The sequence below is a fragment of the Anser brachyrhynchus genome, assembly GCF_964034855.1.
Source record: "Anser brachyrhynchus genome assembly, chromosome: 5".
Lineage (NCBI taxonomy): Eukaryota > Metazoa > Chordata > Aves > Anseriformes > Anatidae > Anser > Anser brachyrhynchus.
In genome coordinates this window covers 33662081-33678258 of record NC_137699.1, presented here as the reverse complement: position 1 = coordinate 33678258, position 16178 = coordinate 33662081, and the positions used below count along the sequence as shown (strand labels likewise).

At 38.8% G+C, this 16178-nt stretch overlaps 1 protein-coding gene across 6 annotated transcripts in view; it reads left to right on the top strand.

Moving 5' to 3' along the window:
- Positions 1 to 15961, top strand: part of PHF21A (PHD finger protein 21A) — a 133819-nt gene extending 117858 nt beyond the window's left edge. For 4 of the 6 annotated variants that reach the window (XM_080592875.1, XM_080592878.1, XM_080592876.1 and 1 more), the window contains exons 11-18: positions 328 to 379; positions 1166 to 1245; positions 1704 to 1764; positions 4178 to 4341; positions 10079 to 10234; positions 11898 to 11973; positions 12306 to 12409; positions 14364 to 15961. In XM_080592875.1, the coding sequence (XP_080449001.1) occupies positions 328 to 379; positions 1166 to 1245; positions 1704 to 1764; positions 4178 to 4341; positions 10079 to 10234; positions 11898 to 11973; positions 12306 to 12409; positions 14364 to 14618 (948 nt within the window). In that variant the 3' untranslated portion in view covers positions 14619 to 15961. Of the gene's footprint in view, positions 1 to 327; positions 380 to 1165; positions 1246 to 1703; positions 1765 to 4092; positions 4116 to 4177; positions 4342 to 10078; positions 10235 to 11897; positions 11974 to 12305; positions 12410 to 14363 lie in introns of all 6 variants that reach the window. The other 2 variants (XM_080592879.1, XM_080592880.1) reach the window with 1 other exon arrangement.
- The last annotated feature ends 217 nt before the right edge of the window (positions 15962 to 16178 follow it).

Genomic DNA, 16178 nt, shown 5'->3' with positions numbered 1-16178 from the left:
GAGCCAATCACGTAGTTGTTTCAGTGCTGGATTGGAAGTAAAGAAACTGCTTTCTTGTTACTAGCTCTGCCAACTCTGTGATCATGAGCAACTGGCATTTCCCTACATCTCAGCCTAGTTTCCCGTCTAGAAAATGGGACTGGCGTCTATCTTCTGTAAAGGAGATTGACATATATGAATGAACAGGAATTTATAGAAGCAAAGCATTATTAATAACTTCTTTGTTGCTTAGTTACCTGTCAACTGACTTTAAAGGGCCAAAGTAGCTTATCCTAACGATTGGAAATGTTATGATCTCTGTGTTTTTATTTTTTTTCCTTCTCACAGAAACTTGCCTTCATGGTATCTCTGGGACTAGTTACTCATGACCATCTGGAAGGTAAGAAAAATGTCGTAAGTTGGTTCTTGAGCTCTCTGCTTCATGGCCATTCTGAGTTGGAAGTTCAAGTCCAAAATATTTCTGTATTAAGTGCATTTGGGATGCCTGTACTCTTAATCTTAGTCTCTGTTGTGCATCCTTTTTATTCCCCGTGTTACATGGACACAGATCAGTTGCTTATGCAGCTGAGATCAGTGGTTGGGAAGAAAGTGTATGTTTTGGTAGTAGGAAAGAAGTTTGTGACAGTATTGTTGCTTTTAGGGCAGCCCCTGTATCTGAAAAGTTATGCCATGGATAATTTTATGGTAACTCACATCTGGATTTCTTATTTATTTCATGATTTCATGGAACTGTAATCTGTAAAGGAAATGAGTTGATAGATAATTGGCTTTCTTAATCCTATACAGTGAAAAACAGCTTAAATTGCAACAGCTTGCATATTTCTGTACTGCATTTATTTTTAAGTATTGAAAAGATTACCAGAGGCTTTTAGTTTTAGCTCTCAGTTACACTGACCACCAATTTAAAAAGTCGTAGTCAGGGAGTACTTTTATTTAGACAGAAGATGACAGTCATTTTGTGAATTAGTTGAGCACTTACATTCCTTGTCAGATCTTAGTTTTCAAACCTTCAGAAATTAGAAGTGTGACAAAGTTGCCTGTATTGATTACGAGTGGTGTTCTGCAGAAATCTTCACAGCTACCTTCACATGCAAACTGTATTCTGAGAACTTCATATAATTTCTGAGGCCCGTTGTTTTCTAACCTGAATGCTTTGTTTTACAAGAAATCCAAAGTAAGCGACAAGAGAGGAAAAGAAGAACAACAGCAAATCCAGTATACAGTGGAGCAGTTTTTGAGCCTGAGGTATTGATCTCTTGCCGGGGGAAGCTAGTACTTTCATTCTGAGCTTATGTGTTTTTCTGCCACATTGCTGCCTACTAAGCTGTCTCAGTTCTAACTGGACAGGGAAGCTATTGTTTATGATTTAAAAGGCCATTGCAATGATATAACCCTCAGATTTTTAAAAAGTAAATACATTGGGGTGTTCTTTTAATACTTGCATCCCTTTCTGCCTTCCCCTATGTAAAGCTGACGTTAAATGGCAGTGTCTGTTAGTCCTAGCCATTAGGTCAGCTTGCATATTAGCCTGAAGCAGTCCAGATGTCAGAAGTAGTGTAAAAAAGCTGACCTTTCTGAAGCTATGCTCCAGAAAATAGAAGAGCCAATCGTCTCATGTAGTACTACCATGCTATCCATCAATATTGCATATAGTTGTTGCCAAAAATGTTAGCGAGCAAAAATGGTTCTATTCTCCCCTACAGCGCAAGAAGAGTGCAGTCACGTACCTGAACAGCACAATGCATCCTGGGACACGCAAAAGAGGTGAGATATTTAGACTTGTCTCCCTGCTGTGTGCCTCTTTCTCCATCTTGTGTTTGCAGTTCCCTTGTTGATACGAAGAACAGAACAAAGAAGGGCATTGCAGTACTTCATTTGTATAGTGAAGTTCTATGGTAGACACTGGTCGTGACTTCTAGGGATTAGCATAGCAGGTTTTATTAGGCAGCTCAGTGTTTCATTTCAATTTCACTCTCGCCCCCCAAAAATAGGGCAAAGTGAAAGGTGAGATGTGTGAACATCATTTAGTGGTATAAAGCTGCTGTCAAGATCCTCTTGTTAATAAGTAAATTGTATTGCTACCATCAAGAAGAAGGTGGTTATGGAAGAAGTGTCTCTGCCCAGAATAGGAGAGGAAACTTAGCGTGAGAAAAGCTTGTTCCCTACTGTGAGCAGAGATATGTCCTTGGAAAGATTTTGTCTTCAGAAAGAAAGACTATCTCGCTCCTTGCTCATACTGAGCACTTCGCTGCAAGCAGAGTGCCACTTGTCCAAACAGGGGAGGTGATGTTTCATACAGGTATGCAGTATTATTCAGTAGAAATTCTTCTGTAATACAGGTGAAATTTTAAGACTTAGGTTATGGTGAATCAGATGAGTCAGAACAGCATAGCAGAGAACTTGATACTGTTTTTTGTGCACGGCATCAACCACACGTACATGACAATCTTTCCCTGATTTTTGACAATTTTCTGCGGTTTTTACAGACTTAAGCAATCGAGCATATTTAAAATCCACAGTCTAATCTAGCATCAACCAGTTCCAGTTCTGTTGTTTTTTTTGTTTTGTTTTGTTTTGTTCTGTTTTGTTTTTTTGGCTGCAAGGTCATATATCCATTTCACATGTACTCTCCTAGACATACCTTGTCAGTCTAGAAGGCAATGTGGCAAAACTGACACTTCTGCAGCCATGCTGTTTCTGAATAAAGCACATGAGCCTCTAGTGCCATCCTCTAATGACATAAAAAAATATTTTTTTAAGTAGTATGATATAGATTTTATATAGAGAGAGGTTTGCATTTGATCTGTGGATAAGTAAATGTTCCTACTTCTAGTAATGATTTCTTAATTCTGTTTTATAACTCATTGTGAACTGCATCAATGAAAGAGTTTGCATGCTTTTGTACTTGATATTCTCCTAGCCTATTTATGCATGCTGACTGCTGTTATGCTCTCTTTTTTTTTTCTCCCACACTGTTTTGAGCCTGCACCTTGTATCGGTACCAAACTAGCAGCATGCATTTTCAGTTGACAAAAGATTTGGATGTATACATTTGTTTTGTGATTTAGTATAGCAATATATTAGGTGAAAAGCTTATGCAAGCAAGTGCCCTTGAGAGCTTTAGTTTAATTCTAGATGGTGCTGAGCATGTCAGAAATTTCAGCCATGGACATCACTATCAGAAATCCGTTTCCAAGGACATACTTAGTTCTGGAACATATCCAGACTTTAAATGCTAGGTTTAGCATGTTAATAGGTATGGACTGACAATCTGTAAACATAAAATCCGGAGAATTATTCCTAGATCCTAGGTCCTTTATGTTTACATATCCATAAATTACCCTGGAGAAGGGAGGCAGAAATAATGGTTACATATTGTTTTTTGCCGTCTTCTTTTGCATACGTAATTTTATGAAAATAGCTACAAACACATTCTGCACTTCTGCTAGTCTAAAGGAGCACATGGAAGTTGTGTAGAATCAAACGTATTTGACTGAGAAATGCTAAGAAAAAGCACAGGATTTGGGTGAGGGTTACAGTGGAAGACCAATGATAGATTACAGCTGGTAGTGCTGGGGTTATGAGTCACAAAATAGGACCTGTTTTAAATTTAAAAGATGTACCAGTAGACTAGAAAGTGCTGATCTGTGGGTGAGTGGGTTTAAAAAAATGGGAAGAAAAGGAGAGGGTTGGAATGGTGAGTGTTGGCCTGTGATAAAGGACTTAACCTTTGTGTAGATTTATGCTGGCAGTAGAAAGATAGGAATGTGTGGGATAACAGTAGAAGGGATTTAATAGTAGTTATTGTGGCTTCTCTCTAGTTTTGATGCCAACATGCTTTCCCTAAAAACTGAATAGCCTTGTTTCTAGGAATGGAAAGCATTCCCACACTGCTTTTGTGAGAGCGATACTTTGACCCTCGACAGAACTTGTTTCTATTTCCTTCTGAAATACATCTTTTAAATGTTCTTTCCTTGCAAAATTCTACTTAAAGATTTCTTAAAAATGTTTTAATCTTTGCTTCTGTCCTTCCACTTGTAACTTTTATATTAATTTCCTCTCTGTGCTACATCATTTCCTTTTTCATGCTAGCCAATGAGGACCACTGGCCAAAGGTATGTAAGATCATTTTTCCTTTTTTTTGTTTGTTTGTTTGTTCCCTTTTGTTAATATGTAGGTCGTCCACCTAAATACAACACGGTGCTGGGGTTTGGGGCTTTGGCCCCCACATCCCCTCTGTCCAGTTATCCTGACTCCCCTGAAAATGAAAAGACAGAGACCACATTTACTTTTCCCGCAGCTGTTCAGCCTGTGTCCCTGCCTAGCCCCAGCTCCACAGACGTAAGTAACTCTTGGGGAGGGGGTTACTTTTGGAAAGATATGTAGAAACAGTCGCAAGGAAAATCATTGCAGATTTTGTTTCTTTAGTCTCACTCATCCTTTGTCCTAGTTCAGTGCAATGAAATGGTCCAGCATCCTTTTAACACCCTTCCTTTTTCCTCCTGCACCTATGTTCTTATCCTGTAGAGATTTTATTTATAACTCCTTCAGTGGATTGAAACACTGGGAGGCACCAGGCATGCTAGATGAGCTCATTTCCTTTGTGCCATGTCTAAGATCTTGTCTGACTGAATTGAATCTGTCATCCATGAAAATGGGGGAAGGGGAGAATGAAAAGTATTACTTACAGACCCTAATAACAAAAAGTTGTGGTGTTTCTATAATGAGAGAAGGAAAACCTCCTAGATCACTCAGAACAGCCAGGAGCTGTGTTCACAGCATTGCTTATGGTAGTTCTGGTGTACCAATATAGCTGAATACATTGCCCCTGTGATCAGATCACTATATCTGTCTTGAAAGAAATTTGCCCATTTTGTTATAATTTATAAAGAAGTAGGTATACTTTTTTTTTAAGTTAAAAGATAGGATTTGCCACTCAAAGTACAACTTTTTTTTTTTTAAGTTGCTGAGAACTACTGAATTATTTTATTATTTCTAGCAAAAACATGATGAAAAATTTTAAAGGTCATGCATAAACCTCAGAAAAGAAATAGTGAGAAAACTTGGACTGAGTTTCTGTGTAGGTCTGACAGGACATAACGAAGGGACACTATGGCTTGTCCAAAAGTGTACTGTTACTCTATTCAGTATGGGTGAAACAATTCATTGCATAAAAATTCTCAGGAGGTGTAGTGTAAAAGTAAAGTGCTTGCCTTTTAGTGACTACTAATTACTGGGTACAGTTTAAAAATAAAAAGGTGCTTGCTTATTTAGTCATATCATTGCAGACTCCTGCAATCTGAGTAAGTGATCTGTGGGTTTTTTGTTTGTTTGTATGTTTGTTTTTTACATATTTTCACAAATATTATAGGCCCAACAACTTGAAATGGGCTTTAAGGAAGAGCTGGGCAGCTTTATTTTCATCTATGCAGTTTCACCACTGTACGTGTACGGACTGAGGGACCAACTCTTTTGGCCACATACAAGAGGGAATAGAAGCCAGCTTGTTGCTTCTGAACTGTATTTGTTCTGTACAGATAACAGGAATAGAAATAGTACAAGTGTGTCTGAGTCACAGAAATAAATAGATGCAGTTCTGATACACAGGGAATATGTATGTGAAATTAGAAGGTGCTCTTTTATGTAGTCACTTTTGAGAGCAGAATAGCACTTGACTATAAAAGCCCTTTGCTGACAGTCAGATGAAAGAGACTGGAACAGCCCCTCATAGGGAGGGTGGGGCAGCTCCACCTCTGGGGTCTTCTGTAACTAAGCAGTAAAAATGACAAGTAAACATGCTGAAGAGAACATTTTTGACACTGGCCCCAAGAGAAGGGCTGGATAGTGTGGTAGGTCTTTTCCGTCTCTGACTTCTGTATGCATACTGCCGGTCTTTTCCCACTGTATAAGAGCTCTCAAAACAGTATAATGTGATGTTATCCTGTTTTCCAAGGTGCCTGGCGACAGCAGGCTAAATCAAGAGTAGAGAATTTTTGAGGCATTCTAATCTAGTTCTGAATGCCATGAATTTTCTGAAATTTTATAGTATTTAGACCTAGATTATGGATTATTTCAGTATTCATTAATTATGAAAATAGAAGTATTCTAAAGGAGACAGTGGAAGTTTACAAAGAAGGTAGTTAACATGCTCTCTTACCTGAGTGTATTGTAATATAGCACAGTAGCACTCTTTTCCCTTTAGAATAATATTTAAGTCCCCTTTAAAATGTTTACAGACAAGTGATTTAGTTTATACATAAGCAATGGTTTTAACATTTTTGTAGGTTTGGTTTTTCGAAGGAATTTTATCCCAAAGTCTCATTCAATGTATATTCCCTATCAGTTGAGCTAATTCTTTAGACTTTTCAGAAATATTTGGTATTGAATTCCATGTAAAATAAAATACATGTAAAAGCAGAAAATATATTTCAACATGACAATCAAAATATAGAAAGGTCTATTTATTCCAGATAGGATAGAAAATGCTGCCTGTTGTTACAGCTCCCAGCTTTTGGGGACCTACAGAATGAAAATATGAGATGTGCATGCCTAAATAAAAGGTTATTTCAAAAGTCCCAGTTAAAACCATTCAGCAGTTTCCCAGACAGATACAGAAGAAAACTGCAATTTTACCCATCTTTAAAACATTTTGCACTCATTTACTGAGAAGGTCTAATTCATGTAGGCTTCAGAATGGAAGTTTGATGTTTAGTACATAAACTTTGCTTTTAGCCAACCTGTAAAAAATACAAATCAAGCACTCATCACCACAGCCCAGAAAGGCCTTCTTGCCTTTCTCCTGAATTGTCATTCTCTGAATGACAGAGATGAATTTTGAAGGGACAATGAAGCAGGAGCTTGAGATGGGATTGGAGATGAGAGTAGAAGAGTAGAAACTAGGAATAGAGCCTGGGGAAACAAAGGAAGTAATACAGTAGGCACGGTTGAACAGATCTTTTTTTTTTTTTTTCTGTCTGGCAATTGGCTGTGAACCATTTGGTTATGGGTGATTCTCCCTCACACAGTAGCATATTCACCTGGAAGATGGCAATTGCCTTTGACAGTCAATTACTCAGCAGCAAGAATAAAGCAAAACTGTTCTCTGTCTAAAAGTCTCTATTCTAGTGATGGTTCAAGTCTGTGGTCACAAAATGCCTTTTTATTAGTAAATTAATAAATGGTCCAGTTGAGAAGAGCATTAGAGAACATGCAGATTGCAAAGTCAAACCCATAAATGTTAGAAAGTGCCAAGATTATTATTGCTTATGATAACTTAATTCACTTACATCATGCATATATATTACGATCATCTTTATTTATGTGGTCTTGCACAGTTGTTGTCAAAGAGTATTTAGATTTCCCACGTTATTCCAGTGAAATGTACATATACATGTATATATATAACATATTCAAACACATAAACTACATATACTTTGGATATGATGCTGTATTGTTCAGTTCTATTCCTAAAGCCAGGCACTATTGCTCTAGCCACTGTATATAAAAATAAAATGTTAGCTGTTCAAAAAGCTTTAATTTGTTTTCTGGTTCTCTTGGTACAGAGGAAACAGCAAAAAGTGACCTTAAATCACCTTTTATACTGTCTCTGTCCTGAAATTATTCTTCTGTCCGTTTAGCCTGCAACATATGTCCGAGCATTGTCAGCGAGCTCTGCTCTAACATAAGTTGGCTGCATATAGTTTTCACAGAGCTGGTCCAGACACTGAGATTAGTGGGGTGCATGTCACATCACATCCAACCCCCTTCATGCATGTATTTATTAACGGTCTAGAAAACCTGGGGCATTTCTTTGGAATTGAGCATTGGCTGGGATTTGGTATGTCCAGTTATTAATTTTGAGGAAATACCCTGAATTTTGTATTATTGTTTTGACAAACCAAAAATAGGACTATGGATTTTGTGCACGTGTTGTCATCCTGATGTGTTCAGCCACACTGCATGCTGACCAGTTGTATGACTTCTGGATTTACAGTGTTCTGTTGAATTTAGAAGGCTCTGGGTCTAAATTTCTAAATGTCACCACCTCAAGAAGCAACAGTTTGCATCTCTCGTGTAGGTCTCTTTCTACAGGATACTAGAGATATCAGTTTTGGTTTTCAACACACCAATAATTGGGCACCTGAGCCAGATACCAAATGCCGTTTGTGGTCCGTGGCAACCGAAGGCATCTTAACAACACATATAATACTCTAGAATGAGAATTTTCTTGTAAAATGTGATAATTTTGCTCTTAAAAATTTCATTAGGTTGCAGAGGATTTCACATCTTAGCTTATGTCACATCTCCTGTCTGCCTTCTTTTCCTTACTTGTACTCACGGAATGCTTGATGGAGGAAAAGAAGTTCTTCTCAGACTGGTTACACAGATCACTTCACAGGAGGCATGAAGTGTCACTCATTTCATTCTTCTGTTAACACGGAAGAGCTCTGTGGTAAAGCATGAAATAATACCGTAACCCACCTCTCAATGATCCCTGGAGTTACGGAACCAAAACATGATGCTGAAAATTCACTGAAGCTTGATCCTTTACAAAACACGGCATCAGTGCTAACCTTGGGAATTAAGAGAAGAATAGCATTCCCTTCAGAGAAAGGCCTCATCAGCAATAGAGCCGCCAAGTAGAAACCTTAGCAGATTGCCTGTGTCTCATTCTTCTAATATGTTTAATATTTTATCCACAGTAGAGGTTAGCATCATTTTTCTTGTCTGGCAACTTAATGTGTAAGTGCATGGCCAAGTCCGATATCATTCCAAGATGATGGAACTTATTCACACACTTGAAAAGACTGCACAGGTCAAAATGAAGCACCGCGAGTGCTGATAGTGCATATATACGGAGGGAGTGTATATGCGCAGTTTGACTCAACACATGCATCTTAAGATCACAGTCTTGCAGATGTTGTGCGTGTGAAAAGTTGGCTGAAGTCAGTGAGAAGTGCATATTTCTAACTCCAGATGGGGCCTAGAATATGTCAAGTTGCCTGAAAAGGCCACAGGTGGAGAGGGGAGAGGGGTTCGAATGCCCTTTTCCTGCTCTTTGGGTGCTAAGCCATTTTTCTTTCATGCCTCTTTGTTCAAATATCCAAAGAACAAAGGAAAACAAACAAACACCATCACCACCACTACCCCAAGCATGAGATGGGAGTAATAGGAGGAGAGAGAGAGAGAAGAAAAAGTGACAAAAATTAGACCTATATTTCTGGGGAGTTAATGGCTTTAGAAAAGAAGTTTCTCTGAAGGTGATAAAGTAGTAATTTGGACTGGATTTTGTTAAGAGACCTTGTCAGTATGTTTTCAACTCTTTTTGGGGGAGAAAAAAAACCACAGACCCTTAGTTAGAAAGTCTCTCTTGCTATTCTTTCATCCTGTCTCTCAACCTATGTTAGTGATGAAACATAGACCACTATCTATAGAGAAAGAGAAAATTTTGAGTCATAGCTTATTTGGTGCAACTTGAGGTAACCTGTGCGAGGTAAAAAGAATTATCTCAGAACATATAATTCATTCTGTTCTTTTTCATTTACAAGCAGAGCACCTTTTCCTTCCACTTTCATTTTTAAAGGTGACCTAAATATTTGACAGTGTTCTTTTAAGTCACTCAGTTGGGGTTTCTTACATACTATTACTGGAAAGAGACAGCCTCATCAGCATTCCCAAAGTGAAGTTGTGCTTACATCCAGAAATGAGAAGGGTTAACAAGGAGAATAGCTCATCATTTTAGGCCAAAAAAAAAAGCAGGGTAAGGGGGGAATCTAAAATAAGACAGGCTATGGGGTATCAGTTGTTAAGAGAAGTTTTGGTAATAAGTGTTTGTTGTAACATTTCACCCTGGGAGGACAGAGGGAGTGTTTGGGAAGACAGATGTCAGTGTTACTGACATCATGCCTGGTTTTCCTGTTTCACCTTCTAAAAAGGGCTTGACCATTTGGAACCCCCTTAGAAATAGTTTGTGCTGTAAACTTTGCATTTAACAATGATGTAGATGTCAAAGGTCAAAGTTCACTTTTTGCCTTCTCTCTCTTTCTCTCACCCTCAACCCTTCCCCTCAATTTTATAGGGCGATATCCATGAGGATTTTTGCAGTGTTTGCAGAAAAAGTGGGCAGTTGCTGATGTGTGACACATGTTCACGTGTTTATCACCTGGACTGTCTGGACCCGCCTCTGAAAACCATTCCCAAGGGCATGTGGATCTGTCCCAAATGTCAAGACCAGGTATTGTTTGACAGACAGTGTTATGCACAATGCACTGTAAAGATTTTTCCAAGTTAAAGAAAACAATCATATCACTTGGCTTACTTATATCAAGACAGCCTGACACTGAACAAATTTATTTGGTCTGCAACAAGGCTTGTGTGAATTTGATTTGATTACATCTGTTGGAATGCGTGCAAGTACAAAACCGTTAAGTTTTACTCCCGGACTTGGGGTCTTTATTTGTTACCCTTGTGGTTTTACTCTTTCTGGGCTGAGGCACACAAACTTTTGGGAAAGGTTCTCTACTACTCATAGAAATTTTCCTGTTCATCCCAAACTCGTTTCTTCAAAAGTTATTAGCATGTTCTTCTGGATAAATAAATAAAACATTTGTAGAAGCCTACATCAAGAGATAGAGAAAATATAAACCTCTCTTTGGTTATATAAATGAAACACCAGAGAGGTTGACTTCAGTGATCTCTTTAATAACGTTGTCCAGAATCAGTGTAACGAGGATGGACAAACAGCTTGGTTCTTCTTTCTTCCAGATCCCTTTGTAAGAGTACACAATTGAAACAAACAGATGATATTTTAATATTTTGTTCATAATTGCATTGAGATTACAAGACAAAGAAGTAAACTACTGTATTCATAACCCTTTTGTGGAACTCCAGAAGTTGCAAAGGGTTGCTCTTAATCAGCAGCCTGAAGCTGTTAGTGTTCTGTCTGATTTAGCGTCTTGTTTAGTCACCCACATAACCTTTGGTTAGCCAGATGGTAAAGTAAGAAAACAGCCTGGCATATGATTTGCTGTTCAGGAGAATGAAAAAGCAAAACTCAAGTGACTTGGTCAGTAGTTGCAAATGAGGAGGGAGAGTTACCACTTTCCTATTCCTGGTCTTGTGTTCCATCATGTAACCCTTCTCTTTGTATTTCAGTGATAGGTTCCCACAAAATTATGGGGAAAAATGGGAGTTATTTCACTGTAAAGTGGCCGAGTCCTCTGTCTTCTGAGACATCCCTCTGATTTCACATGTTAAAAAGACACAGTACATTTTTCTTCTCAAAATAAAGGTCCTTAGGAAGGAACATGTTAGGAAGGAATATGTAGGTAGGAATATGTTAGGGAGGATCTGAAAGGCATAAATGGGTTTTACCCTTATATAAAGAAGATTTGGCAATTATATTAAAACGATTCTAGTAAGAAGGGCAGATAGGACAGTTTCATGTTTTACTAGCCAGGAAGTGTGGTATTTGAATGTATGGTGTGGAGACTGCTCTGTGCCATGAGAAGTTTTCTCCCAGAACATCTGAGATCAGCAGTTTGTCTGAACCATCAAATAATGTTTTGTCTCCTGGCAAGTTTGAGTTCAGATACGTTATCTTTTCATTCCTCTTTTAAGTTGTTCAGTTTCATTAGTAGAGTTTATTTGTGGCTATGGAGGGAATTTGAGAAAATGCTGACATTTGTAAGAAACAGGCCTCCTTTGTGGGAGCTACGGTACAGTTGTGAATAATTCCCTCTGTTAAATCTCAGAACAGGTCTGCAAAGCAGACATGTTAACAGGGCTCAGACTAATGATAGCCATAAAGAAAATCCTCTGCCTTTCCCTCTTTCTCCTTTTTCTTTTCCTAGGAGTAGATTATTTATCATCTAAATCTCTACACACTTTTCTTTCAGATGTTAAAGAAGGAAGAAGCAATCCCGTGGCCAGGAACTTTAGCAATTGTTCATTCATATATTGCATATAAAGCAGGTAGGAAAATGGGGAGCAACACCTTTGCTTCAGTTTTAATACCGGAAAATGTTGTTGAGGGAATGGGACAGAATGATACTTCCTTTAGAAAAGGAAATTAAAGGGAAAGAACCTTAATCACTAGTGAAGTGTAAATGGCAGTCAAAATATCTATTAAGCTTTCTGTGATGCTTCTGTGTACAGGTGAAACATTGGGTGTTATTTATTGCAAAAGTTGTTGAATTGATTTTAAACTCCCCCTTTAAATGAAACAGTTCACAACCTCTATCCACAGTTGTAACAGAAACAATTTAAATATTATTTCTTGACGTGATGAATGTTCTGTTTTGCAGCAAAAGAAGAGGAAAAACAGAAACTACTTAAATGGAGTTCAGATTTAAAACAGGAAAGAGAACAACTAGAGCAGAAGGTCAAACAGCTCAGCAATTCCATAACGGTGAGTATTGCCCTCCCAAATAACTCTGCACCTGTCCTCTGGTGCCAGAATTCAGAAAGAGAACTGTAGAGCCCATGTGCTACACCTATGTTCCACTGGTTTTACTGAGAATTGAATGGGCTCTTTCCTGTGTTTTTTTTAGGACTTTGGGGAGCAGGAATGAAATGCAGGCAACATATACTTAGAATGAGTAACTTACACATGTTCCATGCTGACTGTGCTGTATGTACTGTAGACATACAGTGACCTGTAATAGCAGCAGGTGACAAAAATGACCCACAGCATTATTGTCTGTGGGCAGCAGATAAATTCTAATTCTCCAGTGGCTCACTTAAGTTTGAATAGTTGGGCCCCTGTGTATAGTAAGAGTTACATTCTCTGCATTTTCCAGACATTCCTAGTACAAAAGTGACCATTTACTCACAACTGGCTCTTGGGCTCCTGACATGTTGGCTTGGCAGTCAGCAGGTGGACTGTGCATGCCTCTGCATATTATTAATTGGACATTGTCATACTTCTATCCAGAAGCTGTGGTTTACACCTTAATTTATCGCAGTAATTGGAACACACATATTAATTTGCTCTTTCTTCTCACCTTAATATGCAAATCAGGCTCTTGAGGTGCCAGTGTAAAGTTTGAGGCCCTCACTTAGCATAGGCTGAGTCTGTATCACAGAATGAAAAATACTGAAACCTATGTGGCAACTCCTGTAAGGCTGGATACGTAAGTACAGACTTGTTTTTTTAAATACAGATGTGCTGTCTGGTCTCTGTGTCTTTACCTCCTAGGCCAAAAGTAAGCGTCCCATGCTTAAAGACCTCTAAATGCTGATGATACAAGTAAAACAACTATGAGCAAGTAGGTGGTGAGAGGTGCTGGCTAGCGGTTCTGGAGACTGTCATCTTCTGGTTATCAGTAGCTGGGCATAAACTGAGCAGCACTAGAGCACTAGCACCATTTCTTAGTGATGTACACAGGCAGGGGCAAGCCTTAATAAGAGGGATTGATAGTAGGTAAGGAGAATGGTTTATTTGCTATGATCAAGCCATTGCTTATACTTTCATTGGAACTGTCCAATAAAGGCGGATTAGATCTAAATTTCGTAGAGCTCTTACAATGCCAAGAGCTCTGTGTGAAAACAGTAGAGCTGAAACCAACAGTGTCTGGAGATCAGCATGGATAAAAGATTTGAAAAGTGTAAGAAGGTTGCCATCTCCATGTAAGAACCTGAATGTTATAGATACAAAGTAGCTACCATCTCCTTTTTGAGAGTTTCAGCTATAGATACAAGCAGTTTTTCACTCCTGAAGCATCATTTGTGGGCATTTTTTAAAGTTATCTTACCCTGACTCTTATCTGATGAGCTGGCTATTGCTTCTAAGAGAAATAAGTGGTCGCAAAATAAGATTTTCAAATGAGGAAGGGTTTGTTTTTCTTTCCAAGTGTCCCTTTATTTATTGAGAGGAGGAAGTGATATTCCTGCTAAAGCATATGTGAAAGCAAAGGCTGTATCCCATTAGTTGCATGCACACACACTGTCAGCAGTCAGCTGCAGTAGGACGCCTGAGTTTGCACATCTGAGCTAAAGAAATTTGAGCAATGCAATACTACTAGAAAAATAATAAGAACGTATACTTGGAAGTTTCCCTTCAAAAGGAACACAAAAGGATGGAGCTGTCTGTGTTGATTTGCCAAGCACCTTGGGATGAAAGGGCCATACTGGGTGACAGCTACGTACTGACAATTTAATTCCGCAGCCTGCAAATATGAATTCTCCTATGATCGCAGCTCTGAGGCTCATTTTCTTCTAGGCTGAAATTATAGGTGACATTGTAGCTGCAGTCTTTTCTGAGTACTTACGTTTAGATCTGCAAACGTATTCCTTCTCTTACCTTCTTGCATTCATATGAGGGTAAAGCTTGAACTTACTACTGCTTTTTGGTCTTGCTGCAGAAATGCATGGAAATGAAGAACACCATCCTTGCAAAACAGAAGGAGATGCACAGCTCCTTGGAGAAGGTAAAACAGCTGATCCGCCTCATCCAAGGCATCGACCTTTCAAAACCCATAAACTCTGAGGTCAATTCAGTAGCCATCTCCAATGGCATGGACTCCACTAACAATACTAATGCTGCCACCTCCACCTTAGCCCCCTCCCCTTCCCAGAGCTGCATGGTGAACTGTAACAAGGGCGATGAGACTAAATAACACAGTGAAGTGCAGAAGGAGCCAAGGGAGGTGGCGGCGAGGAGGAGGAGCAAAATAACGAAACTCTAGAAAAGCAAAACCGGATTTCTTCTGGAAAGTGCAGAATTCTTTAGTTCTTTGGTTCCAGAGAGAGCGTGAAGATGCTTGTGCCAGGCGGCACCGGAGTTTGCCAATTGATCCTTCTTATTCTGTGTGTACATGCAAAGTTTGGATCATGTTACATGAATAGTGCCAGCTGGGGGTTCTTTGCCAGCACCATGCCAAGTGAAATAATATATTTACTCTCTCTATATTTTACACCAGTGTGTGCCTGCAGCAGCCTCCACAGCCACTATAGGTTTGTTTTATTTTTGTTTGGGGTGAGGAGCAGGGATGAGGGAGGAGAGCAGGTTTCAAATCCTTATTTGCAGAACAGTTTGTTTAGCTAGGGGAAAACAAAAACAAGTCCAAAGAGCCTGTGGGCTTTTCCTGTTTCTAAACTCTCAGTACTATTAAACCAAAAAAACAGAAATATAAATTATCAAATCCCAGTGCCCAGAAGGGACAAGTCTATCAAATAAGCAGTATTTACTATTGTTTAGACAGGAGATGTACAAAAGGAAAGGAGATGGACTTTTCACTGAGTAACCAGCACATGTACAGGCTGAAGATCTACTGTCCCAACAGCTTTGGGTTAATCCTATTTCTTCACATCAGATAAAAGACATGCTTTGCAGAATTGGTTTGGGTCCTCACACTCATCCAGAAAGCCTGTGTTGGGAATGGGAAAATAGAGGGCCAGAATCCAGGGTCAGCTTGGAGCATTGGACGGAGGTGTCCCAAGAGAAAATGTGCATCGATTACTTGAAAATGAGATTCCAACCCTTTTCTATATTTATAAACAACAAAAGTATCCTGAACAAAGTAGCACATGACCCAGATGTGTGAACTGAACAGAGAAATGTCCTTTTCTTTCACTTCCTTTCTCTTCTTTTGGTAACAAGAACTAAATAAGGAATAGAAAAGCTGTTTTTCAGGCTGACAGTCTAATTAAAGAGGTAGATGGGACCTTGCATGGTATAGATTAGAAGTAATAGTGTCAGTGAGATACAGTGAGTCTTTGTGAGTCCTTGTGTCATCGTTTTGGGCACTGTTTTTTTATGCAAGGGCAAAATCTTTGTATCTGGGGGAAAAAAAAAACAAACAACTTTTTTAAATTAAAAAGGAAAATAAAAGATATTGAGGTCTTCCTAGTGTTACTTAAAATAAGATCAAGGTAAGAAACATTGTAAAAAAAATACAAAAGTGCTATTTGTTTCCTAAACAAGTGATTTCTATTAAAAAGGTGTCAGAACTGGAGAAAATGCTGTGTACCTAGAATTTTTTAACACAGACTTTGCTTACTTATGACGACATTCTGCTGTGTTTGTGTTTTAAGATCCAATGGGACAGCTTCCATAGATTATACCATACATGCTACTGGCTAAACTCTACTGAGAATCAAATCCTACCGTGTTGGATCTCACCCCACTTGGAGGATCCGCCAGGCTTGTCTCTGCTGTTACCATATCTCCCCCATTC